The sequence below is a fragment of the Pelobates fuscus genome, chromosome 2 (assembly GCF_036172605.1).
Source record: "Pelobates fuscus isolate aPelFus1 chromosome 2, aPelFus1.pri, whole genome shotgun sequence".
NCBI lineage: Eukaryota > Metazoa > Chordata > Amphibia > Anura > Pelobatidae > Pelobates > Pelobates fuscus.
In genome coordinates, this window is record NC_086318.1 from 198059361 (window position 1) to 198087190 (window position 27830).

Sequence of the window (27830 nt, forward strand, 5' to 3'; positions counted from 1 at the left end):
ATGGCCTTACATGAAGGACCAAGGAACAGAGAAGTAGCTTCATATCCAGACATTCCACAGGTAAGTGTTCTTCCTTTTTCAAACTGGACAATAACAATAAAACAAAAAATATACTTAGCGTTATCGGCCTTAATATACTGCCTTATTATATTAATATATTGTGATTGAACCACTGTTTAACCCCTTAAGACCGCAGGGCGTTCTATGCCCCCCAGGCAGTCCCCTTGCAGTCAGTGACCGCGATCTGCTCAGACTGCTCAGGCTGCAGTCTGATCGCACTGACAGGCTGCCATAGCCTGTCAGTGTGATCAGTGTTACTATGTGTCAGCCTATTGGCTGACACATGTAACTGCAGCCATTAGCCCCCTACAGATCGCTGTGGGGGGCATGCCTGTACCACCCAGGTACTCCCCCTGTGGCCAATTACCACGATCTGTAGGAGGTGATCACAGTGACAGCCAGTCACTGTGATCACTGTTAGTATGTGTCAGCCAATGATCTCAGATCTGAGAGAGAGAGGGAGGCAGAGAGATCGTTGCTTTTGCAGCTCCTGTGAAAAAAAAGTTTTAAAATATATATTTTATTTAACCCTTTCAGTGCTGATCACAGCATATTACTGTCATCAGCCTGATTAGGGCATTTAGTACTTTTGTACTATATTTAATTTTTTGGGGGGATCAAATTTTTTTTTTATCCTTTGTGCCAGTCGCAGCAACCCAAATCTCCCTTAACCCTTTCCCCGCTGCCGTGATCACTATACTGTACAGTACATCTGCTGTACAGTACTGTATCAGTGATCACTGTGATCAGAGGGCTCTCTGCTCAGACTGACCTTTTTTTAGGGTTATTTTTATAGATCTAAGATTCAGTGTACTGATTGCAGCTGCCTTTATATTATATTATTTTTTGAGGGCAGGTAGTAGGTGTTAGGCAGGTTGGTAGATAATTGATTACCCCCTTAGTATATTAATTATTGTCCCCCTAGAATGGCACGTCGCTACTCAGCCAAGGAGGTGTATGCCAATCTGGCAGGCAGTGATAGTGACACTCTGCAAGACAGTGACACTATCACTGCCTCTGACATTGAGCCTCTGAGTGAGACCTCAGGTGATGGTGCCCCACCACCACTCACAAGAGGACGCTCAGCAAGCCCAATGCCAGGCGGAGAATGGGTGCCTCCAAACATGATGGCCCCAGAAATACCGCCGTTCACTGTTACACCTGGCATCACTGTAACAGTGGACGACTGCGAGCCAATTCGTTTTTTTGAGCTCTTTATGTCAGACGATATATTTGAGCTCATGGCTCAGCAAACAAATTTGTTTACCATGCAGTATCTCTCTCCACATCCGGGGTCCCATCATGTTAGCAGGAATATGTGGAGACCCACAGATGTTGCAGAGAAAAAAGCAGTTTTGGGCTTTAACCCTAATGGTGGGTATAGTTAAAACCCCCAGTATCAGGTTCTACTGGAGCAAGCAACGCATCCTGGCTACCCCTCGTTTCCCTGAGGTTATGCTGAGGGATCGCTGAGGGAACTGCTGCGATTCCTTCATTTTAATGATAACTCGCTGTGTCCCCCTAGAAACGACCCACTGTTTGACAGGCTCTATAAAATTCATCCCTTTATCCAACTCCTGTCACGACAAATTTTCAGAAAATTATGTCCCCGATAAAGATATTTCAATTGACGAGTCCCTTTATGAAATTAAAGGTCAACTGCTATTTAAGCAATATATTCCATCTAAGCGGTCCCGATATGGCGTTAAATTTTATAAATTATGCAAATCCTGTACTGGTTACACATGGGCGTTTTGCATTTACCAGGAGAAGGATAGCTATCTTGACCCACCAGGATGCCCTGAATCTGTGGGTGCAAGTGGCAAGATTGTTTGGGATCTAATCCTTCCCTTGTTGAATAAGGGATAAAGGCTATGGGTTGACAATTATTATACCAGTATACAATTATTTAAAAATGTATATTGCTTTGAAACCCTAGCCTGTGGCACAGTGAGGAAGAATCGCAGGGGTTCCCCCCAAGCCTTGGCAAGAGGCAAAAGCAGTAGAGGTTCCTCTTCAGCTCTCCACCATGTATGTACGTAGCGGGGAATGTGGTGCGACTAAGAGTAAGGAGACTACCCCAATTCTCCCCCCAATAATGACAAACAACGAATATTGGATGAAACAGGCCACAGCATTTATTAAACTTACAACTGTAGGACTCATCCGAACTTTATTATTTTTCTTTAATTCAAATATAAATATATACATATACATACCATAATTAACATATAAATTACACTTATTGCCCTACAGCCTTCAACTTAAATAATCGTCCTTGCCAACGAACTTAACCAGGTGCCTATGCACCAAAACTTTACCCACTGGTGTCTCGCCTCACCCCTCGTCCAAACCAAAAATTCACATCATCTTAAATGCTCTACCACCAGCCGGCTTTTTGCTCGGTGGGCATGTCCTATTCGGTAACTTAAAAGTTTAACCTTACAGAGCAGGGGAGGTTGAGACCCACCTTGTCCATCTCCTGACATTCCATCTGGTCCCCAACCCTGTTGGCAAGGACACGCTCCCCGCTAGCTGTGACGGAACAAAAACTGAAAATTAGGGTGGGTGGGAGGGAAGATGTTTGCTGGCCAGAATCCCAAAAGGCACTGAGGTAAAATGATCCCTGCCCCACTACAAACCCATAACCACTCCCCTAAACACATATAGCCAATTACTAGCACCATCCCCACACTCATACATGTGCCCTTGTCCGTTTAGCTGTGCTGACTCCCCAGGGCCTTGTATGTACGTAGCGGGGAATGTGGTGCGACTAAGAGTAAGGAGACTACCCCAATTCTCCCCCCAATAATGACAAACAACGAATATTGGATGAAACAGGCCACAGCATTTATTAAACTTACAACTGTAGGACTCATCTGAACTTTATTCTTTTTCTTTAATTAAAATATAAATATATACCTATACATACCATAATTAACATATAAATTACACTTATTGCCCTACAGCCTCCAACTTAAATAACCGTCCTTGCCAACGAACTTAACCAGGTGCCTATGCACCAAAACTTTACCCACTGGTGTCTCGCCTCCCCCCTCGTCCAAACCAAAAATTCCCATCATCTTAAATGCTCTACCACCAGCCGGCTTTTTGCTCGGTGGGCACGTCCTATTCGGTAACTTAAAAGTTTACCTTACAGAGCAGGGGAGGTTGAGACCCACCTTGTCCATCTCCTGACATTCCATCTGGTCCCCAACCCTGTTGGCAAGGACATGCTCCCCGCCACAAACCCCGCTGTTTTAAACCTAAAATCATGTTCCACCACTTCCTGCATGGCATGACGAAAAAAGGTCTAGCCCGACCTTCATCACCCAGAAACACAGTAGCTGCCACATGCGCGAAAACACCCTGTGGCAAACCAAAATCCCCTTTCCTTCAAACACCTCGAAAGGCGCTCCAAGTTTGCTTCATACGGAAGCGTACCATGCACTGATTATGGGCCCGCTGCCAAAAGATACGGGAAATGACCTTATTTTTATTTATTATTATTATTAATTATTATTTTTTTTATTTATTTATTTTTTTTTTTAACTGCTGTTGTTATAACATACGACAAGTCCTGTATAACACATCCAGAACTTATTATAATAATCTCTATAACCATAATCTCTCTTCTTTTCCGAAACCAAAACATTAAACATAAATAACCATAACTTAACATATATAACTTAACACACAGGGTCATACAGTGAACCCAACACCACGCATCACGAAACAACTAAAACACGCACCAATAACCTTTTAGGGGCAGACGCCAAACACCACCTTGGTATCGTCCCAAGCTCAATTCCCGCCAGGTGGATAACCCGAATATTAGGGACAGGTGGGACAGCTGAACCTGCTCCGGGAGGAGCCGAACACATTTCATACCTCTGGTACCAAACCAACGAACCTCCGCTCCAGAAGGCGCACAACCCAATAGCTCACCTCCCGGACGGACACCCGCATCCCACCTGGGAGTATAACCAGGAAAAGGACATCCACATATTATCTGTTTTCCAAGTGCACCCTGGGAATTGTTACTTGTACCCAAGGATGCGGTACTTAATTATCTACCTCAAAGGAATGAATGGATGAGCCACCGCCGCTGAGAATTGAACCCGAACCCCCCCAAAGGCTTGAACAAATTCCACAAAACCAGCATTACTTCACCGAGACATCTCACCATACCCCCTGCCGGTTCTTTGCGCCACGTGCGCTGACATACCCATCCTAAAAGCCTCCAAGGCAGCGCTAAACCGAAAGGAATGCCACAAGATTCCTTGCCGACAATCCCCAGAACCATCAGACTTGAGCGAAAGACCCCAAAAATTGGGAATGGGAAAGAAAAAAAATCCCATCCGCATAACCCAAAAGAGGGCCCGTGCATACTGGGCGCAGCTCACAGTTCTCTACAAAGGAAAAGTGCAACAGCCGAACCGCCATACCCTTCTTGAAAAACATCCAACCTGGATTGTCAAATACCTATAGTGATATGACCCGCAGGGCGCCAAATGGTGGCAAACAATACCCCACCACCGCATGGCCTACTAGGAATCACCAATACCCCAACATGCATGGGCCCCAGGAGCATAACGTCCAGGTGGCCGTGGAAACTGATCCACGGACCCATTCCGTCACTCTGCCAGACTGAGCGACCATGAGTCCGCCGGCAAGGCGTCCCCTCCAGATCCGCCTGTGAGGCGATTGCCCCCTAAGCAAGTGAACCACTGGAGGGAAGGAGGCTGTGAGCTGATTAATGGCTTGAACAACCCCTAAATTGTCACATTGAATCACTACCCTTAGATCCTTAAAATGTGACCGCCAGACCTCCCCCACCACCAAAATGGGGAAACGCTCCAAAAAGCCCACATTCTTTGTGAGCCCAGAATGGCCCCAAACCCCACCGCGCCAGCCGCGTCCGTAAATAGGTGGAGGTCGGCGTTAGAAACCTCGGGCCTTTGCCAGGAGGACCAGCCATGATATGCAGCTAAGAAGGAGTCCCAAACCGCCAAAATCTCCCGCAGCGGCCGACTGAGTCGAATGAAATGGCGAGGCCCGGAGAACCCAGCTGTCGCCGCAGCCAGACGCCGTTTAAAGACCCGCCCCACGAGCATGATCCGACAGGCAAAATTCAGCTCACCCAGGTGCGACTGCAGGCAGTGCAGCTGAATCTCGTGCCGCCCCATGGCCAAGGCCCCCTCGCGCCGCCAGCTTTGAATCACATTCAAAGGCAAGCGGCAGTCCCCTGCCAAAGAGTCAATCTCAATGCCCAGAAAGCTGAGACAAGTGACCGGGCTCACCGTCTCGCTGTGTGCCAACGGGATCCCAAACTAATGGAACACCTCACCCAGAACCCGTTGCAGCAGCGCACAGGCTGTCGAATTGTCAGGACCCACACAAATGAAATCAGCGAGGTAGTGTAGCAAGGAGTCTATCCCAGTCTCCTCCCTCACCACCCAGTCCAAGAACATGCTGAAGCATGCAAAGTAACAACAAAATATGGAACTACCCACAGGGAGGCACATATCCATGTAATACATGCCTACAAAAACACAGCCCAGAAGATGGTGACATTCCGGGTGCACCAACAGTAGACGGAAGGCCGAATCCACATCAGCCTTGGCCAACAAGGCCCCAGGGCCCATGGCCCTGAACATGTCAACCGCCACGTCAAAGGATGCTTAAGATACCCGGCAGAGTTCCCAAGAGATGTCGTCATTCACCAAACCCCCCCCCCCCCACTCGGGGGTACGATAAATGGCGAATCAGACGGTATTTGTCCAAAACCCATGCTCAACCCATCCAGTAGGATGCCCGCCGCCCGACGATTCCTATAAACTGGTGAGCCAAGGGCGTATCGCGCTCATGACCCCTGGCGCCATCGCCCTCTGACCCCAAATCCCCTATCTCGCCAACTTTACCCCGCTTGAAGCAGTGGGAGGCGGGATGGGCTCCCCCACAAGTGCAACATTCGTGCTGGAAATGGTAAGATGCCCCCCATTTGCAGTGACTGTCGTTGAATTTCAACAACAGCCCGGCCTCTGATTCGCGGCCGGTGAGGAGGAGGACCCTCCCCATCGCCCCCTTGAGAAAGGACGAGAACCCACCCTGCTGTGTGGCGGGCAGGTCACAGTGGAGAGCCAGAGGCCAATGTCAATCTGTTCCCACGAAATTGAGGTGCGCACCGCCAACCGTTGACGGAAATGCTCGTCATATTTCCACCACACCAGACCGCCATAGGTACGACAAGCGTTCCAAATGGTATCCTGGTAACAGAATAATGCGGAGCACTTCTGCGTAGCCCTTTCCCCAATTACACTCGCAAGGATTGCAAACGCGCAAATCCAATTTGCGCAAGTTTTAGGGATCTTTCGGTACTGGTATTTCTCCTTGTCTTTTTTTTTTTTTTTTGGATTCCTATGTTGAAGGTGCAAGCCCAAGGGCCCTGACCAATACAGAGGCGGACGCACACGAAATGGCAGCAACACCCAGGGGGTCACCTAATGCTAGGGACCCCCCCAGCAACAGCAGGTGCTGTGGCACCCAACGCCGTAGCAGGGGTGCCAACATGCCTGCCCACTCCGGGAGAGGGTGACCCTAGAAACAGTCAAAAACCCCTGTGGCTGCAGCGCCTGGGACCACACTAACCGAAGCTGACCATTTAATGGGGGGGGACACCCTACCTGCTTGCGCACCCTGCTCCCTTTATTTATTTATTTTAATTTCTTTAATTTCTTTTTTTTTTTTTTTGACCGATCAAGAAAACCCCTAAGCCCTGACAGAAACCCCCCAGCGAGGAACCCCCGGACTGAAAAGAAGAAACATTAGTGAACTCACCAGCCGATGCCCGAGGAACCTCCCGCGGCAAAGGAAATGAATACGATCCAGGCAGGACAGAGTTAATTTCATTTTCAGCACTGCTCAGCCTTGCAGCAGCACCAGGCGCCATCTGCTGGACGGTCCCAGGAACTGCAGCCAGATCCTGTGTGAAGAGCCGTGGAGAGGAGGCAAGCTCACACCCCGCAGAGGAGGGCAGCCGAGGTGAGTACCCAGAGGGGAGACATAGGGACCAAGAATAGGGACAGGGGGAGACAGAGAGAGCCAGGAGAGGGCTTAGAGAGAGGAGGAACACCCAGCACAGCAGGAACAGGGGAGGAGGAGGGAGGGAGACAGAGAGAGAGCACAGAGAGAGGAGAGGGACACAGACCAGCAGCAACAGGGGAGGGAGGAGGGAGGGAGACAGAGAGAGAGCACAGAGAGAGGAGAGGGACCCAGACCAGCAGCAACAGGGGAGGGAGGAGGAGGAGGTAAACACCAAGGCAGGGGGGGACTCCAGAGGGAGAGGGGACCAGGGATGGCACCACAGGGAGGGAGAGGAGGGAATTGTGGACAGAACCTGGGGGAGATGAGGGGGACCCCCGGCCAACCCTCATCCCCAGAGGAGCCATCAGAGCACGGGGAGGACCCCCCTCAACCCCCCAGCGGCAGCACAGCCGTGCCCCACGTGGCCCTGAGGGGCCCACTCACCACCACCGGCCAGGCTCTGGATCTGCCGTGCGCCGACCACGTGGGGGCTGGGAAGGCCTCCCAGACCCCCCAGGATCCTCAGCAGGTCTTCTGGCCCCCCTGGCCCGCTGTCCACGGCCGGGGGGCGGCAGATGATGCAGGCCGCGTGTCAGATGGAGCAGATGGAGCTGACACGCGGCCTGGTAGTGCCTTGGGCCTGGGCTCCAGCTCCCATACCGGGCCCGAAGGGGGGGGATCAAGGCTGTAGCCGCGTGGGAGGCCCCAGGAGAGGTCTGACCGCAGGGGGGTGATCCCACACCGGCGGCCACAGGTTGGAGGGGAGCATATTGCTCCTGAAGGTGCCTGCCATCATCCAGGGCAGCAGCAGCTCTGAGGGCAGCAGGAGTGAATCCACAGCCATCCCTCAAGCAGGAAAAGTCACCAGGCCCAGGACAAACAGGAGCGCAGAGGCAGGAGAGATGTTTGCTGGCCAGAATCCCAAAATGCACTGAGGTAAAATGATCCCTGCCCCACTACAAACCCATAACCACTCCCCTAAACACATATAGCCAATTACTAGCACCATCCCCACACTCATACATGTGCCCCAGGGCCTGCTCTTCGCTTCAGAGATAGGAAAGATGTACACATGCTGTCTACGATGCATGACGAAAGTACAGTGCCAGTGTCTGTGAGAGGTAGCACTGAGCATCTGGAAAAGCCGAAGTGCTTTGCAGACTACAGCAAGTTTATGGGGGGAGTAGACTTGGCTGACCAATGCATACAGCCCTATCTGGTGAACCGAAAAACTAGGACTTGGTACATGAAAATTGCAATCTACGTGAGCCAGATTGCAATTTTCAATGCCTATGTCCTCTATACAAAAGAGGTCATAGGTAGGCTCTGCCCTTTCCTCGAATTCACACTAAGCTTTTTGTCCCGTATGTTATTTACCCAGCCCCCCAATCCCACTTTGGAATCAGGAGTTCTCCAAAGACTTTGTGGCAAACACTTCCCTTCCCGAATCCCACCCACCCCTAGTAAAAAAGCTCCCCAAAGAAAGTGCCGTGCTTGCTACAAGAAAGGAGTCTGAAAGGACTCCAGTTATTATTGCCCAACCTGCCCATCTCTACCCGCCCTCTGCATAACAGACTGTTTCACTGTCTACCATACAGAGCTGAACTTCTGAATCTTGTACTACGCTTTGTAAGCTGCCTGTACCGCCCCATTGGCTTGTTTTACCGACTACTCTGACTTCTGGAATCCCCTGACCTTGGCCTGTCCCTGTTTACGCTATCCATTCTAAAGTGGCTACACCAAACAACTCAAAATACTACATTTGTAGTACTTGAAATGTGACTTCTCAATAAAAAAACTAATCACAGGGTTAATGATGCGATTAGCACTGAAAGGGTTACAAAAAATAGTTTTCACACTTTAACTCTCTATGTAATATGGAAGATCTCTCTGCCCCTCTCTGCCTTCAGAACAAAGTGTATGTGGGGTACTGTTCTATTCCTGAGATATATTAAAAACCTGGAAACATGGTACATGTGGGTGCTGTTATATTCAAAAGACAGTGTTAAATCAAAATACCAAGTCTCTATCGCACTTACAGATATCAGGATTATGACATTTCCAGTGAAAACGCAATTATCTGATTAAAAAGACAAAAATAAAAGTAGAAATCGCTACATGGGCCCAGCATTTCTGTTAAAATGGCTAGACCAAACATCTCAAATTATGCCATTTGTTATACTCTGGGTTGCCTACTTCTGAAAATGGTATGCCATAACGGTGGAAATGTTATTATACAGGCTGACATACTCTCTGTAAAAGCCACATAGGCCCAGAAAATCACTTTGTCATATCTCCAGCTTTGGAAAGAACATCTAATATTTTTGTCCCAGTGACTTCCCTGCAAAAACAGAAAATCTAGTACATGGGGGTACTGTTGCATTCAGGAGACAATGTTAAATACAAATAGTGAGGCTTTGTTGCAATAACCCATATCAAGAATATGAAATGTCCTGAGAAAAGTGAGTTCATGTGTGAAAAAGCACAAATAACCGCTATGTGGGCCCTTCATTTCTGATAAAGTGGTTAGACCAAACATCTTACAATGCACCATTTCTTATACTCTGGGTTGCCTAGTTTTGAAAATGGTATGCCACAATAGTGGAAATGTTATTACCCAGGCTGCCATGCTCTCTCAAATGCGAGATAGGCCCAGAAAATCACTTTGTCAAATTTCCAACTTTGAGAAGGACATCTAATATTTTTGTCCCAGTGGCTTCCCCCCAAAAACAGAAAATCTAGTACATGGGGGTACAGTTACATTCAGGAGACAATGTTAAATACAAATAGTGAGGCTTTGTTTCAATAACTCTTATCAGGAATATGAAATGTCCTGTGAAAAGTGAGTTTGTGTGTGTGAAAAAGCACAAATAAAGCTATAACCGCTATGTGGGCCCTTCATTTCTGATAAAGTGGTTAGACCAATCATAAAATGCACCATTTGTTATACTCTGGGTTGCCTACTTTTGAAAATGGTATGCCATAATTGTGGAAATGTTATTACCCAGGCTGCCATGCTCTCTCAAATGCGAGATAGGCCCAAAAAATCACTTTGCCAAAATTCTATGTGAAAAAGCATAAATGGATAAGCCGTATAAATGACCCTGTAACTATCCAAAACCCCATAAAACCTATACATGGGGGGTACCATGGTGTTTGTGAGACATCACTGAACAGAACTAAGAGTGTTTCAGGGCAGTAAACTATATACTAACAATAATATTATCAGTGAAAGTACAGATTTTATGTGAAAAATGCAAAAAAAAAAAAAAAGAAATGCTAACTTTGGCTAGGGTTTGTGCCCAAGTGGCTACTACAAAAGACTGGGCATACCCCATTTTGAATACCCTGGGATGTCTACTTTTTCAAATGGTATGCCATGATGGGGATAGTTTTCATTTCTTGGCTCCCATACGGTCTCAAAGGCAGCCTAGACACAGCAAACTAATCTGACAAATTTCAATGTGAAAAAGCATAAATGGATAAGCCGTATATATGACCCTGTAACTTTCCAAAACCCCATAAAACCTACACATGGGGGGACCTGTTTTACTCGTGAGACATTTCTGAATACAAATATGTATGTTTTATTGCAGGAAAACCAAACAGTATTCTGACATTAACAGGTAAATTGCCATGCAGAAATGTAAAAAATAAGAAATATTTTTATTTTTCGAAGTTTTTTAGATTGTATTCATATAAAATGGAGTTCCATATATGAATGTTTGATATGAAATGAAAGCTCTGTTTCCCCTGAACAAAATGATATATAATAAATGCGGGTGCACTTAGTATGAAATAGGTAAATTATTGTTGAACAGACATATAGTAAAATTCTGTGGTTTGTTTACATTTTTTTTTGTCTTAAGGGGTTAAAGGAAAACTATAGGGTCAAAAACACAAACATGAAAGAAAGCAAAAACAAACAATATCTTTAAAGGAGAATTCACATCGGTAAATCAAGCAAATATATCCAGCTATGTAGCCAAGTAAATTAAGTGTACAGCGAAATTCCTTATGAAACGAGGAAACTGTAATTAAATGTGTGCAACAGCAGGTGAGAGAATACATAAGGAGCGATTTGTTTAAAATTGTCAATGGGAAAAGGAAAAAAGCCATATGGCAAAATAAGTAAATAAATAAAATAGATCGTGTTGCAACTTTGAAATTACTTTGCTGAGTAATTTAATAAAACATGCAAAGCTATTACCCACTATAACCACATCACACCAGGTAAAGCGATGCCTCCCATGCTTGTGCACATAGATAGGTGTGGTGATTTTTAGAACTGGTTAGGTTTAGTAATAGCATGTTCCCTAAAGCAGTGGATCTTATCTTAACTGTTTTTATTACATTACTTTAAATAACAATTTTATATGAGTCATTAAATAGTATAGGCAGATGAGGCCAAATATTTTTAGAACATGCAATAAAAACGCGACAATCGAGATTACCTTGTGCGCTCTGTTTTTTTTCAATGATATTAATCTGACAAGATATCAACCTGATTTGTCACAATGGAACTATGAAACCAATTGATAACAAAATGTAAAAAAATACGCTCACTTAAATAGAGCACTTGGAAAGTGCACAAATTATTTATCTTACTCTGGGTGCTTCATTTAAATTTGGATGAGGGATATTATGAGAAAGTCATGGAGATGAAATATGCTGGATTTTAATTCTAAAATACATTATTTTAGCAGTATCACTGTCAGGCATCTAAACCTACTTTAGACCCACAAAGGGTTGACAGCACCATTTTTTCCTCCTCTTGTCACGTGAGCCAAGAATAGCCCAGTACACACTGATCACAAAGTGTACCAGCCAGGTACAGAGGTTGACAGAAAAACTACTGAATATAGGGTCGCAATGCAAGAATTATTTGAGGCCCTGTATTGTAGCCCCAAGGAGCTAAAGCACAGCTTAGCGGAGGAGGGCCTTGACAGGGGTGAGGAGGCGGGCTTAGGAGGAGCCGGCTAGGACTGGGGGATTGTGGGAGAGTAGGGGCTGGTCTACTTAAGTAGGCAGCCATTTTAGGTAGAGCACATTTAATTTCTTACCTGGCCGAGTTTGTGTGCACCCTGGTGCTCACTGCTTTGCTGGGTAGGGTTTTTTCTTTTTTTGTCTCCTCTGCAGGGCCATGGAGGACGTGGAGAGATTGCTGGCTGGAGTCCGGGCGGCGCCGCTGCGACAGGACGCGGGCTGGGTGCGGGCCCAGTTGGATCAGCTCTTGCAGGCGGCGGCGGGAAGAGATGGCGGCGGAGGGAGGCCTGCATGAGCCAGGAGACCCCCCCACGGCGTCTAAGTCCTGGAACCGGACCGGAGGAAGGAGTTGCCGGCGGGCTGGAGTCAGCCGGCGGAAGCAGCAGCAGCAGCAAGCCCGTTGGCCCCGTGGTTGAGGCCCCGCCTCCCACGGCGCGGCCGGGGCCTCGGCGAGGTGCGCACCGGCGGGTGGCGGCCGAAGAAGCGGGGGGGGGGTGGCGCCAGACACTGGGAGTCAAGCAGCAGACGAACGGCCCTCTCCAGGGCCAGGACGGACTGGGGCGCGGCCCGGGAGGGCGGCCCCGCTACTGGAGGCTGGAAGGGACGGGGCCCAGGGCAGGACGGCCCGGAGCAGGCCTCAGGCGGGCAAGACATGGCAGGCAAGTGCTTGGGGTCCTCCAGGGCCCCCCTTTGAGGTGCTGGATACTGGGGGTAGGCAGCTGGGGGACAGTGCCCGGGCGGTAAGGGGGGGGATGGGGCAGGTTTCCACTAGGATGCAGGTGGCAAGTGAGGGGGGGCCGCATGGGGGTCCGGTTAGCCGTGGGCGGAGGGGGGAGGTTGGGGGGCAGGCTGCAGCTACACGGGGGTCCGGTAGTTGGGAGACCAGAAAGGGGAGAACAGGGGGGGTAAGTGGGGAGTCAGCATCTGGTTCAGGCAGGCCCAGGGGTTCTGAGAGGATGGTGGGGCGGGGAGCGTAGGGGTAGTTTTTCTGGGTTTAGTGGGGGTGAGGATAGTGGGGCCCGCAGTAGCTCGGAGGCTGAGAGGGGAAGGCTTAGGCGGGTCAGGTCTAGGGATGGGTCGGGTTCTAGGTCTAGCGGCAATAGACCCTCCCCGGTTAGGGGCACAAGGGTAGGTAGGCATCCTGGGAGGCGGCAACGCCATAGGTCTTTGTCCGGTGGTTCAGCGGGGGGTAGGTTGGGGTCCCCCAGGCACGGTTGACGGGGGCAGGCTTCGAGAGGAGACGGTAGGAGTCGTAGCCCGCGGGGCGGGGCCTCAGGAGGGCGACGGCAGAGCAGCAGGCAGCGGGAGGCCTTGGCGGATAGCAGGCGCTCCCTGGGTCGGGACGGTCGGTGGGGAACAGTACACCCTGCCCAGGACTTCTTCTCCTCATTCCAGGTCTCGGAGCCGCTCCTCATCAGTGTTCGTGAGGCACCGGGTGGGCTCCCCGGTTGGCGGGACTTCAGTGGACGTTGCTCTTCCTGGAAGCACAGCGGTTCCCATCGCAGCCCCGGGCGCTTCTGGATCGAGGGGCTTGGCCGGTGAGTCCAGCGCATCACTACATTCCAGCGTGCTAGTACAAACACTACAATCACTACTCCACTCACTGGGGGCGGGGGGTGGTGCCGGGGACAACGTAGGGCAGGTGTGGGAGCAGGGGGCGGCAGCAGGGGGACCCGGTGGGGGGACATCGGCGGTGTCGGCAGGCAACGAGGAGGCGGGGGCCGGGCACGGCGCAGGAGAGGCAGGGAGCGATCGGGTAGAACTCACCGGGGGGTTGTCAGATGTGGCAAGGCAGCACGCGTACGTTTCGTTTGCTGGCCCACTCGGGGTCCACCTCAAGCAGGAGGTGAAAGAAAAAATCTGGAAGGGGGAGTTTTGCGAGATCTTCTCCCTCCTTCCTTTGGAGGACTTTATTGACCTTAAGGAGGAGGATAAAAAAGATGAGAAGAAAGAAGAAGAAGAGAAGCGGAAGCGGTATCGCAAGATACCAAAATCCTTTGGGAACTGGTTGAGGGCGTGATAGGGGAGAAGTCGCCGGGCGTGTGCTCTTCCCTGTTTTGCTACTTGGACGGGATTTGGGAGGCATACCGCACCTATGGCGGGCTGGCATGGTGGCGGTATGACGAGCAGTTCCGGCAGCGGCTGGCGGCTAATCCGGGTATGAGGTGGGACCAGATGGACCTGCCTCTCTGGATGAAGCTGATGATGGCGCAAAAGGCGCAACCCTTTCAGCATGCGGCTGGCGCAAAGGGTCAGTCCGCCTCGTCGGCCGCCGAGCAAAAGGGACTATGCTGGCTTTTCAATGAAGGCCAATGCAAATGGGGCGCTTCCTGCAGATTTAAGCACGAATGCTCGGGCTGTGGGGGGGCACACAGGTTGCAGCGCTGTTTAAAAAAAGGTAGGTCGGGAGGGGCAGGAACTACGTCCGCGGTCGGAGGCGGGGGGATTCCCGTTGCCCCGGGGACTCACTCCAGTGAAGCTAGACGCGATGGAGCCTTGGTTAAGCCGCTACGGTAATAGGGCGGACGAGCTCCTCCGGGCTGGGTTCAGGCAGGGTTTCTTTATCCCGTTCCGGGGCAGGGACGGCACGGGGTGCCCGCGTAATCTAAAACCGGTGGCGGAATTTCCAGAAGTGGTACGGGACAAGCTGGGCAAGGAGGTTATGTTGGGTAGGATGGCAGGACTGTTCCAGGCACCACCACTGGAGGGCCCTCGGGTTTCCCCTCTCGGGGTGGTCCCTAAGAAGGAGCCTGGGAAGTTTAGGCTCATTCACCACCTGTCATACCCTAAGGGCGGGTCGGTGAACGATGACATCGATAGGGAGCTGTGCTCGGTCTCTTATGCATCATTCGACCAGGCGGTTGAGCTGGTAAAGAGGGCCGGGCGTGGGGCTCTTATGGTGAAGGTTGACATCGAGGCGGCTTTTCGTCTGCTCCCTGTCCACCCGGCGTGTCACCACCTGCTAGGGTGTTTTTTCGAAGGGGGCTATTAGGTGGATTTGTGCCTCCCTATGGGATGTTCCATTTCTTGCTCCTACTTTGAAAAGTTTACTTCTTTTCTTGAATGGGTGGTGCGGGTTGAGGCGGGAGACAGAGCGGTGGTGCACTACTTGGATGATTTCTTCTGTGTGGGGCCGGCCGACTCCCCGGCTTGCCTGCACCTACTGCGGACCATTGAATGGGTGGTGGGCCAATTTGGGGTACCATTGGCGGCGGAGAAGACGGAGGGCCCGACCGGGTGCCTCAGCTTCTTGGGGTTGGAGATAGATTCTGCGCTCGGGGAATGCCGACTGCCGCTGTCCAAATTGGAGGGACTGCGGTCTACAGTGGGCACGGTGCGGCAGGCGCGCAAGGTGACGCTTCAGCGTCTGCAATCGCAGATAGGGATGCTCAACTTCGCCTGCCGGGTAATTCCGATGGGTAGGGTGTTTAGCCGCAGCCTGTCGGCGGCTACTGCAGGAGTGCGGTCCCCGCACCATTTCATACTGGTATCCTCGGCCATGCGGGCCGACCTGGTAGTATGGGACATCTTTTTGCGGGATTTTAACGGGACAGTGTTCTTCCGGCGGGACGGCGTGTCAACGGCTGAGTTAGAGCTGTTCACTGACGCGTCTGGTAGCGTGGGGTTTGGGGCCTACTTCGGTGGGAAATGGTGCGCTGAAAAGTGGCCGGTGGCGTGGGGGCAGAGCCCCCTCATGCGTAACTTGGCTTTCCTAGAATTGTTCCCGTTGGTGGTAGCGTTGGCTCTGTGGGGGGATAGCTTGCGGGACCGGAAGGTGGTCTTTTTCTCAGACAACATGTCCGTGGTGCATGCGGTTAACAACCTGTCAAGGCCAGTGGTGACGTTATTGCGGCGATTTGTCTTGCTGTGCATGTCCCTTAACGTGGTCTTTCGCGCGCGCCATGTGCCGGGGTACTTGAATGAGGTGGCTGACGCTTTGTCTCGTTTTCAGTGGTCCAGGTTTCGGACGGTCGTACCGTAGGCGCTGGACGTGGGATAAGGTCTGGGGTGCATGGGAACGTTCCTGGGAAGGATTGGGGAGGCGAGCAACGGGGGAGCCACCACTGGACGCCTTCCTGTGGTTTACCTTCCACTTGTTGGCGGGCGGTGCGTCTCCGGCGGTAGTAGACAGGACCATGGCGGCGATGGCGTTTTGGTTTCAGCTCCACGGGGGGGAATACCTTATGAAGGCTTTTGTTATCAGGCAGGCTCTAAAGGGTTATCGGAAAGGCCGTAGGGTGCCAGACACCAGACGCCCGGTGTCGGTACGGGTGCTGGGGGGTCTAGTCCAAGCCTTACCTGAAATCTGCTTTAATGGGTTTGAGGTGTCTTTGTTCAGGGCGGCATTCCTTTTGGCCTTTTTCGGGGCCTTTAGGATTGGGGAGTTGGTAAGCGCAACGCGATTGGCGTCAGGGGGCGTACAGGCTTCGGGGGTTCGCACACTCGGTGGGAAGTTGGTGGTACACTTGGCCAGGTCCAAGACGGACGTCTAGGGGGAGGCCGGGACGTGACCCTGGGCCCCCTGCCGGGTTCGGCCTTGTGTCCGGTGGCTGCAGTAGTGCACTATTTGGAGCGGAGGCCGTCAGTGGACGGGTCGCTCTTGGTGCATGCGGACGGCTCGTCACTCTCCCGCTTCCAATTCACTAAAGTTTTCCGGTTGGGGTTAAGTGCGAGCACCTACGGCACCCATTCATTTCGCATTGGGGCAGCCACGGAGGCTGCGTGCCTTGGGCTTGGGGACGAGCTGGTCAAGAGGATCGGGAGATGGGAGTCCGGTTTCGCTCATACATTCGCTTGGGTTTATTGGATTGATAGCCAGGGCCCGTGGGGGACTTCGGTGGGCATGGGGGGTACTTATACTCTGTCTTTCCTCCTTCCCCAGGTCGTGTCGCTTGGATCGTGGGCCATTCCTTTGTCTTCTGGGCCGCCAGGAGGACTGCAGCTCGAGCGCGAGGCCAGCAGCTGGGCTTTCCGAAGGACCAGTTGGCGGTGCGATGGCTTGGGTACAGGGGATATTGCTGGAGGGACGTATGCGGAGCGGTGTTCCGTATGGTGGCAGGCGGGGTGAGGCCCGACATGTTGGTACTGCATGCAGGGGGTAACGACTTGGGCCTCATACCGCAATGGAGGCTAGTCAAGTGGATGAAGCAGGACCTTAACAGGCTGTTTGATCTGCTTCCCGGGGTAATGTTGGTGTGGTCGGAGATGGTCCCGCGGCTACACTGGCGACACGCACGGGACCAGGCGGCCTTGGATAGATGTAGGAGTAAAGTTAACAGCTTGATGGCAAGCTTCGTGAGGATGCTGGGGGGGTGGTGGTACGGCACGAGGAATTGGAAGGTGGTTTGCCAGGGTATTATCACCCGGACGGTGTTCACCTGTCGGCAGTAGGTTGGGACCTGCTGAATCTGGGGTTGCAAGAGGGGATGCAGAGGGCAGCTCAGACAGCTTAAGGGGTCAAGGTCTGAGCCCGTGGTGGGATAGGGAGCCGAGGAGGAGGAAATAGGCTCCCATGAGGAACGTCACGGACATGGAAATTGTGGTCACTGGTGGTTGGTAGGTTTCGAGTCCTGGAGGTGGCTCAGAACCTGGTGGGGTAGGGGTATCCGGATATACCCCTACCGTGGTTATTTATGGTTGGCACTTAAATTGTTATGTTGGAGTAAGGTTGCAAATTGTTAAAGATATATATATATATGTGTTAGTATGTTGGGGGTCATTGCCCGTTATATTAAAAGAATTTTACCCATATACCATAGTGTCAGCGTATTATTGGGTTAGGTATGTAGGTTTTTTTTGTCCTAGGTTCCGACTGCCCATATGGCGACTGTACACCGGTCATGTAGCCCCAAGGAGCCAAAGCACAGCTTAGCGGAGGAGGGCCTTGACAGGGGTGAGGAGGCGGGCTTAGGAGGAGCCGGCTAGGACTGGGGGATTGTGGGAGAGTAGGGGCTGGTCTACTTAAGTAGGCAGCTATTTTAGGTAGAGCACATTTAATTTCTTACCTGGCCGAGTTTGTCCCACCCACCCTCCCTGGATTTCTCGTTGGCATAGATGATGGTATCCCGTTTTGTCACAGCGGCGGGATAGGGAGCCGAGGAGGAGGAAATAGGCTCCCATGAGGAACGTCATGGACATGGAAATTGTGGTCACTGGTGATTGGTAGGTTTCGAGTCCTGGAGGTGGCTCAGAACCTGGTGGGGTAGGGGTATCCGGGTATACCCCTACCGTGGTTATTTATGGTTGGCACTTAAATTGTTATGTTGGAGTAAGGTTGCAAATTGTTAAAGATATATATATATATATATATATATACCATCTCCTATTTTAAGTCTGTGCCCCCATTCTCTGTTTATTCACTGTACATTCTGTCAACCCCATTTTCAGTCTGTCTACCTCCAACCATCAAATTCTGTCTATCCATGCTCATGTTCTGTTTGTTAGGGATGTGCATGGGCAAAATATTTGTTTTGGTTTGGCATTCTGAAATTCGGGACTTTAGCACTTCGGCACTTTGGTTCGGATCGGCACTTCCGAAATTCAGAACTTTGATACTTCGGAACTTTGGTTCGATTCTTCGGAACTTCAGCACTTAGGGTAAGTGTAGGGTTAGGGTTAGTGTAGGGTTAAAGGTAAGGTTGGGTTAGGAGTATGGTTAGCGTTGGGCTAGGAGTAGGGTTGGGTTAGGAGTAGGGTTAGGAGTAAGGTTAGGGTTGGGTTAGGAGTAGGGTTAGGGTTAAGGTTGGGTTAGAAGTAGGGTTAGGATTGGGTTAGGAATAGGGTTAGGGTTGGGTCAGGAGTAGGGTTGGGTTAGCAGTAGGGTTAGGGTTGGGTTACCCCTATCCTAACCCTACTCCTAACCCTACCTCTACCCCTAACCCTACTCCTTACCCTACCCCTAATACTACCCCAACCCCTAATCCTACCACAACCCCTACCCCTACACCAACCCCATTCCCACTCCTACCTCTCAATGTCTGAAATTTGTCCGAGTTGCACACGTCTACTGTTTATTCATCCTTCCTATTTTCAGTCTGTCTATCCACATTTTCATTCTGTTCACCCCTCATTCTGTGTATGTCCATTCCCTTCCCCAAATGCAAAGTACTTCTCTGCCTATTGCAGAAATATGCGTTTAAACGAAATATGCATTTAACTTCCTGCCCCCTCCATTCAAAGCAGGCTGAACATGCTCAGCTACACTGACAGACTGGTCAAGTTAGTGTGAATGTGTAAATACCTTCTGCAGCAGTACCACTTGGCTGCACTACATTTGAAACAGTGGAGAGCCAGCAGTGGGAGGCTGTTTGCACCCCCTTCCTGGCTGCACTTAGGGTGCACCTCTCCCAGTTTCCAGTTTACTATGCAGGATTGTTTACTAAAGTGAGAATTGTCTGGAATTCAAAGGGAATTTCACATTTAGGCCAAAGCAGCAAATCTGGACGCAAAGCTTACTTGCAGAATTTTTCTAGTTTGGCTATTTTGGACTTAAATTTGAAATTCACTTTGTATTACTGACAATTCTTATGTTTGTGGATAACCCTGTTCTAGGTTCTAGTTTCATATTATTAATATATATATATATATATATATATATATATATATATATGTATATATATATATATATATATATATATATTAGTGCCACCACAGTAATTAGTAAATTATTTAACATATACTTACCTTATTCCATCTGTGTTTGAAGTCTCCTCGTAGCAGTCAGTATATCTGATGACTCTGATCCAATTAATAGGCCCTGCACAGTCCTGCGATATACATATATATATTTATATACAATGTTGTCTAGTGAGGTGAATGATTCCCTCGTACACAGACTAGCCATGGATAACCCCAGCCACGGTCCCTCCACTCACCGGACTCCTCACTTCTTCAGCATCTGTGAACCAGAGATAGCACGACCATTTCCTATCAGGCTGTCATGTCACCCATAACAACACAACCCACACATACACAGCCACAGGCCATTGAGTACCAGGAAGAGGTGTATGGAAAGGGGCAGGACTGGAAGCGAGCATGAGCAGGAAAGGGCAAGGGGAAGAGTATTGTGCAACCACAGTGCAATAGGTGTAAAGTCCATGTGCATAAAAGGGGGATGAAGTGCAAGAGGTAGTTCATGCTATGCATGGGTATGTCAGACATGAAATTAAAATTAAGGCTCACTGAATTGGAGTGTTTGGGACAATGGCTGCAAGCCACGTTTTCAAGCCCTCAAACAAGAAAAGCGGTTACGAATTGATTGCACTATAATAATTTCAATTACATGAATTTTCTATAGTGACTACAGTGTTCCTTTAACACAAGCATCTTCAGAACATGTGTTTGTGATGGCCCTAATTAATTGTGGATATCAGCCCACTCCCCTCGCTGTATATGTGCAACCTTAGTCCAAGCTGGCTCATTCCCTGTAAGTTGCAGCCGGTGGGGTGAATCTGGATAGGTTTTGCAGTTGCTGTTACAGGTTAATTCACTAAAGTGGAACTAGTTGTGAATGCAGAGAGGCTTCTTTCTGAGACTCTGTAGAAATGTAAAATCCGTATTCTAAAATTTAGGCCCATTTTCTGATTATTGCTGCAGTGAAAAGGTTTTCCAAATTTGTTAATTTTACCAAAACTTTAATCTGATTCAATCTCGTGCTTTGTAAATAAATAAACCCTATGGTGAATTTCAAACTCTAGACAAATTGCTGAACTGGAAATGTAACTTACTTGGAGATTTATTTATTTCCTCTCTTTATAATGTTGGCTATTTTGACCTTAAGTTTGAAACTCACTTTGCATTTGATGCTTCCTATCTTGGTGAATACCCTGGTTAATATAGGGTGGGGTGTCCTCTTGGTCAAATTAGCTGTGCTTATTAGCATGCATTTGGTTCCTTCTGGGTTTTATTTTATTTTTTTAGCTTGTCTACTTTGAGAAGCTGTCCTATATAATAGCCATATGTTCTAAAAGGACAATAAATGTAAAACTGGTGTGATTGGTTACATACTCCGCATAGCATTCTGGCAGGGTGGTGGGTTGGGTTATTAAAGGAGAACTGTCAATCTTTCGTGTGTGTGTGTCTTTGTTTGGGAGGGTTGTTGTGTGTTTATTATTTTAAGGTGGCTGAGCAGCCATGTTTGGTGAGACACTACTAGTCTCTCTGACCAACTGTGGCTCAACATAATGTGCCTGCTTCTGCAGTTTCACATGGGGCACAATGCAATCACAGGACAGGTAAGTTAGAATGCGCTGTAAGTGGTAAATGTTTTAACTTATAGGGTTAAAACTGCAGGACCACTGAACCAAGATCACGTCATTGAGATGACTATTGGTTCTTTAATCCCTAGAAACTTGTCCTTTGCTGCAGAATCTGCTTTTGCAGCTAATAAAGATCCACACCTTTTACCCAACACAAGTACTGGCATCTCTTGCTGGTTTTCTTTTCGTTTTTTTTTTAAATTGATTCTTCAGTTTGAGACCTTGACCTACTTGTACATACAAAGTCACTTACTCCTTTGCTTACCTCTAAAATGTAATTACTTGTGTTTGCCTATGTGTGGGAAAACGTGTATTGACTATTATGCCCTCCGCACAGTGGCATACTAAGGAGGGGGCGGTCTGCCCCAGGTGCTATCAGGTAGGGGGGTGCCACCAGGGCTGGCCAAGCTTGTGGTTCTGTGAGCTGCACAGGTTGCCAAAGCAGCAGGGGCGCCGGGCAGCCAACACCGCTCACACACGCAGGGGCTGGGTGCAAGAGCAGGAGACCTGCACGGAGAGGTGGGGGAAGAGCTAAATGCAGCCTCTTACTGCTCACACAGAGGGGAAGCAAGAAGGCGTCCCTGCTTCCCCAACTAAAACACAGCAGGGACTCACTGAATCTACAACCCCTCCAGCCCAAGCCGACAGTAAGTGATCGGGTGTGCTGTGTGTAACTGTGATTGTGACTGTCTGCCTGTGTGTGTGTGTCTGTATATCTGTGATTATGTGTTTAGTAGATGGCTCCCTTATTTGGTGTCTGCCTGTAACTGTGTGTGAGACTGTGTGCATCTGACGGTCTTTGCCCTGCAGTGAGCCGGCAGTGGGTTATGTCATCGCAGCCTCTGGGTCATTACAGGGCTTGCGAGGGACCTGTGCAGGAAGAGCAGTGATCCCAGAAGCAACCACTGACCAACAGGGACTGAGGATCCACTACAGCCCTTCTAGAGCAAGGTAGGGAGGCTGGGGTGGACCTCTTAATTATAAATTGTGTGTGTGTGTGTGTGTGTGTGTGTGTGTGTAATGTTTGTGTATCCCTTATTTGGTGTCCTTAAATATTGCAGTCCCACATAAGGATAACAAGGGATTTATCTACTAAACAACTGAAATAAGAAAAGGTAATTTGTGAAAACATTTTTATCCTTTACCTGTTTAGTAGATAATTTCCTGAATTGGTGCCCGTATGTGAGATTTCCATATTTAAAGGGACACTATAGTCACCAGAACTACTTATTGAATTGGTTTTGGTGAGTAGAATTCACCAATTCTAGTCTGGTCAGTAAATTTACGTACTTACAATTAATTTCATGCTCTATGTAACCTGTAACAATATGCAAAGTCCTCTGTTTTGCTAACTGGATTTATCTTTCCCCAAGTAAGCTTATCAAAATACATTTACAATTCGCCATTAAATGTCTGTTTACTTTTACTAATGTGACCAATAAAGGAATAGAGACCTCTGTAGAGGTCTCTATTCTTAAGTTCATCTTTGAGCTGGGTGTTGCTGGGGTACCATGAATGGTTGAACAATGCAGTGTACCTTGAAACCGATCAAGCTTGTTCTTACGCTTTATGCACAGATAAGACTATTGTCGTTTTTTTTGTTAACTGACTAATTTATTTTGCTTTTGCTCCCTTTTTTTGTATTCTAGATCTGCTGTGACATCACTTACTGTTATGAATCTATTAAAATTGTTTCTAAGAGCTGTGGGAATCCAGAAGAAGCGCTCATCAGGCCAGCTATTGAAGGTAATTGCTATAGCCAGATACTTAATATTTTTTTTTGGGGGGGGGGGGGGGAGAAGGGGTACAGTTTATGGTAGTATCTATGGGCCAAGGTTGCAAAACGTTGTCACTTTTCCAACTTAAGTTGACCTAAATTGTCTGTTTACAGTTGACTTATGTGAAAATAATAAATATTTCCTCTTCAGGAACTTCTACTAACTTGTAGATATTGATGGAAATGTATACTTTTGAAATGTTAGAGGCAACACCTTGCTCCATAGAAAGCTCTTTCACTATAGATTAACATAGAGCTAATCTGTACAAGCTTAAATACCCTGTAGTTGTAGCTACACTTAGTTTATCGGTGTGTGTTTTTTATGTCATGTCTTGATTTGCTTACACGGATACTATTTTCTGTACAGGCAATCGTATTTGAGCTAGCCAGTTGTATTGACCAAAGTCTCTTTCCTTCTGATTCACTTGGTACCTTCAAGTATGACCTAAATAACTGGCCAAGTTCCTTTAAGGTAAACATTTGAGCTCTGTATTAAGATAAAGTGCTGCAATATGTGTTTTCAATAGTGATGTCGCAAACATGAAATTTTCCTAACGCGAACTTCCGCAAATGATCGCGAACGGGCGAACCGCCATAGACTTCAATATTATATATATTCAAATGTTAAAACCCGCAGGGACTCTTTCTGGCCACAATAGTGATGGAAAAGTTGTTTCAAGGGGACTAACACCTGGACTGTGGCATGCCGGAGGGGGATCCATGGCAAAACTCCCATGGAAAATTACATAGTTGATGCAGTCTGGTTTTAATCCATAAAGAGCATAAATCACCTAACATTCCTAAATTGTTTGGAATAACTTGCTTTAAAACATCAGACCAAACTCCCCGTTTAACGCACCGCAAACAGTCCATTTGCACAACCGCAAACTCCCCATTTGCACAAGGTTGTTCCTTTTCCTCACTGTCATTGAAGGTCTCTTCCTCCACCCAGCCACGTACAACACCAAGGGTCCCCGAAAGGTGACAACAAGCCCCCTGTATTTTTATTTATTTTTTTTAAATGTACACTACTGTTACACCAGATATGATTTGTACTGGTGTGACACTGTGCCCTGGCAGGCCCTGAAACGCACACGTGTGAAGGAAACTGACTGCTATTATATTACAGTCAAAAAAGTTTTTTTGTTTTTTTTTTTTAAATGCAAGCTATTGTGACACCAGATATGAGTGGTGGCACTGGGACCACCTTAAAAATATTGGATATCGCTAAAAATCACGATCACTATATACTTTCTCTACAAACCGCTAAAACGAACCAAACTACTCATCCATCCGCTATACCACTTTATCCCACCTAGAACTAGTGCCCAGTTAAAATACTTGACTCTTACTTACCCACACAAATTTCACCACTACTCTCACTGAATCCCTATGACTACGGCTAAATTCATCTTCTACATCAGAACACTACTCCTAAGATTGGGTTGTATCCATGTCTCGGGTCTTTCATTTAGAATAGGGGCAGCTTCGGTCTCCTTCAACACTGACACTCCAGTGCATATTATTAAAAGATTGGGCAGATGGAAATCCTCAGTCTACAACTGATATATTCCTCATCCCGAGAAAGAAATGAGGAAAGCTTTTAAAAGTTTGGCTTTGTAAATTTGATGCAATAAGTGTGGTTTTTCTTTAATACCTTTTCACCCTCTTTGCATGAACCCGATTTACATATATTACTAATGTTTCTGAACATATATATTATATTATTCACTCACTCTCTGGGCCAGCCTAAGACATCATGCTGCCTAGGTCCAACGATAATGGGGATAATGTATAATAAACACAGGTTACTGGCTATGGGGGGATAATGTATAATAAACACAGGTTACTGGCTATGGGGGGATAATGTATAATCACACAAAAAAATAAAAATGAATGCAGCTTCAGAATTAATCTAAATTGTATGCTGTCTAGGAGGTGGGAGGGTCTGCTGCCGATTGGCTGGAATGTGTCTGCTGACTGTGAAGTACAGGGTCAAAGTTTACTCAATGATGACGAATAGGGGGCGGACCGAACATCGCATATGTTCGCCGTCCATGGCAAAAGCGAACATGCGATGTTCGCCAGGAACTATTCGCCATCGAACCGTTCGGGACATCACTAGTTTTCAAAAACTGATGCAATTTACTCCTAATAAATGTGTTAAAAATAAAGTAAGTTAAACGAAGAACTTGGTCTTGGTTGTACAGCATGTTTAACCTGCAAAACATCTTGCTTATGTATAGCACTCCAATACTTGTGCCCTTAATAATATAAAAGTGTTTACTATATATTTTACTGTAGGATGTGAATGACTTTGATTGGCTGTCTAGTCTGTCAAATCAACCTTGTCCACCAAAGCCTATATGCTTAACCTCTCAACACACCATTGAAGGACCCAAGTTTTCAGAACATCAGAACTACACTGTAAACGGGTATTATTATTTTTTTTTTTATTGAATAACCTAGTAAGTGCTTGGAATAACTACAACTGTATGATGAAAGGTTGACAATAGCTTGTGCTTGACTGTTTTAGAACAAGCTGAATCTGCCTAGATTACCCAGACAAAAATAGGTTGTTTTTATTTTTTTTTATTTATTTTTTTTTTATACAAGTACCAATCCACAACTTTCAAATAGACCTTACAGAAGTTTGACTACATTTGGCATGGGGTTGTCATGTTCCTTCAAATTAACTTCATAGCAGATAAACTGAAAACCTAAATGGCGAATTTTCCATATCAAAATTTTGTGCAGGTATCCCAAATCCCTCCTCAGATGTTGAACTATAACACCCACACTTCTCTGGCATTCTATTGCATTCAGAGAATTATTGGAGTTGTAGGTCAATAACTAGCGAGGGACTCTACTCTTAAGAGAAAGTGGAGAAAGATCTATTGCATGACCCTATTTAAAGGAACACTCCAAGCATCATAACCATGACTGTATCAAACAAGAGGGGCACCACAAGTGAGGGGAGCCATTCAAAATGGCATGATGATTAGACTCAACCTGTCTTATTTTTCCAGCAGGCCCACTGGACAATGTCCCATAACAAAATTTCAAGAAAATTCATCTGCTACGTTAACAATTCATGAGTTTGGCTCCGTTCCTCAACTGGAGACTCCTCAACATAAACCTGCCCGGGAAGATGCTTTTAGAAACTGGAGTCCACTGACTCTTCAAATCAAAATTTTACAGGAATGCTTACCTTGTACAGATCTAGACCATGAGTGTTTAAATCAGCCTCCAAAGCCTGTCGTAAACAATGATACTCTATATTCTTCAAATAGTACAAAAAAATCAGTTTTTAGCTTGCCACTTAATATGGCAAAAACCATGCCATGTTCTCATATGAAGATGACCGATCAAGAAAAAGAAGACACTGCTAAACCTATTCTTTACTCCAACAAACCTATGTCATGGTCCAGATCCATACAAAAATCAGTTTCCAGAGATAGTCTTAAGAATTCCATTAATTGTCGTGACTGCAGTGTTCAAACTGACAACCAGCCATCAAAGATTCCTGATCTCTATACAACACAACATGATTCCTCTCTCTATGGCACATTCCATAAGCCTGAATATGTAGAACCAAAGCAAAGTATCATCTGGGACAGTTATGACCTTCATCTTTCCAGAAGCCTTGCAAATAGTACGACATCAAGTCAGTGAGTAATTGTTCTGGTGTGAACATTTGTTGTGCAAGGTTTTTGTTTTTGTTTTTAATTTGTTTTTGTTTTTTTGTTTTTTGTTTTTGTTTTTTACAAAAGCATGTAGTATAGATTGAACACTAGCTAACTTTTTTTTTTTCTCTTTCATGCCCGTAGGGTCACTGATTGGGCTTTAAGACAACCAGATGAACGGTGTGGTGTTGAAAAGTTGCTTCTGAATTCTGAAGATGTTTTCAAGGTGTGGTAACCAACTAGACCTGCATTTGCTTGTCCCATTATTGGATTAAAACAATGCATCTACTAAAGGCTGAATTTCCAGTAGTAAACCTAACCCACTGTTATGTTGGTTCACTCAAATTGGCTGGCATTCACAACTTTATTTGGGAATTTAATTTCCTCTAGTCACAGTTCTGAGCTTTGCATTTCTTTACAGATTAAAAATCTATTCCTCGAAAAGTAAAGTTAACTACCAATAAACTAAGAGGAAATCCCTAGAAATTCCTGTCCCCACCCGAATTTAAAGCATGCATTCAATGGGGTGTCCACTTACAAGTAGGGAACACCAAGGTCACTTATAGTGCTTTGCCCACTATTAATCTAAAGTTTTTTTTTTTTGTTTTGTTTTTAATGGATCAAATATCCTCACATTGCATGTTAGGCAGAGTGTGGCATATGTAACTGGTGGACTTGCATTTACTCCTCTGCTTCTCCCTCTAACTTGTATTCAACTTCTTAGAAGCAGTTAAATGACAAATAGGTACTAATGCATCTTAGACTATGAACCTATTATCCTCTTTTGCCAACTAAAAGATAAATGTAAAATAAGATGTTACAAACACTGGTATAGTAGATACCCTGTTCGCCTATTACTGCTGAGCCTGTGTGATTATAGCTGCAGTTCATGTGTGTTTTCGTTTTTTTGGTTTTTTTTTAGACGAGTGCAGCATCCAAGTAGTTTCTCCCAGGAAGTAGACCATTACCAAAACATAA

At 47.3% G+C, this 27830-nt stretch overlaps 1 protein-coding gene across 1 annotated transcript; it reads left to right on the forward strand.

The window, feature by feature from the left end:
* LOC134586259 (uncharacterized) lies at window positions 1–27087 on the forward strand. Its single transcript, XM_063441751.1, has 7 exons — window positions 1–60; window positions 17015–17160; window positions 23039–23135; window positions 23534–23638; window positions 25471–25601; window positions 26196–26837; window positions 26997–27087. Exons 1-7 carry the CDS (start codon window positions 1–3, stop codon window positions 27085–27087), a joined length of 1272 nt encoding a protein of 423 aa, XP_063297821.1.
* The last annotated feature ends 743 nt before the right edge of the window (window positions 27088–27830 follow it).

What these genes read in the sequence shown, in the direction of transcription:
- LOC134586259 (XM_063441751.1), top strand. Translation starts at nt 1, where the DNA reads ATGGCCTTACATGAAGGACCAAGGAACAGAGAAGTAGCTTCATATCCA. An exon ending in GGGGATATTGCTGGAGGGAC is followed by an intron (nt 17,161 to 23,038) that starts GTATGCGGAGCG and finishes TTTGTATTCTAG; the next exon opens with ATCTGCTGTGACATCACTTA. An exon ending in CATCAGGCCAGCTATTGAAG is followed by an intron (nt 23,136 to 23,533) that starts GTAATTGCTATA and finishes TTTTCTGTACAG; the next exon opens with GCAATCGTATTTGAGCTAGC.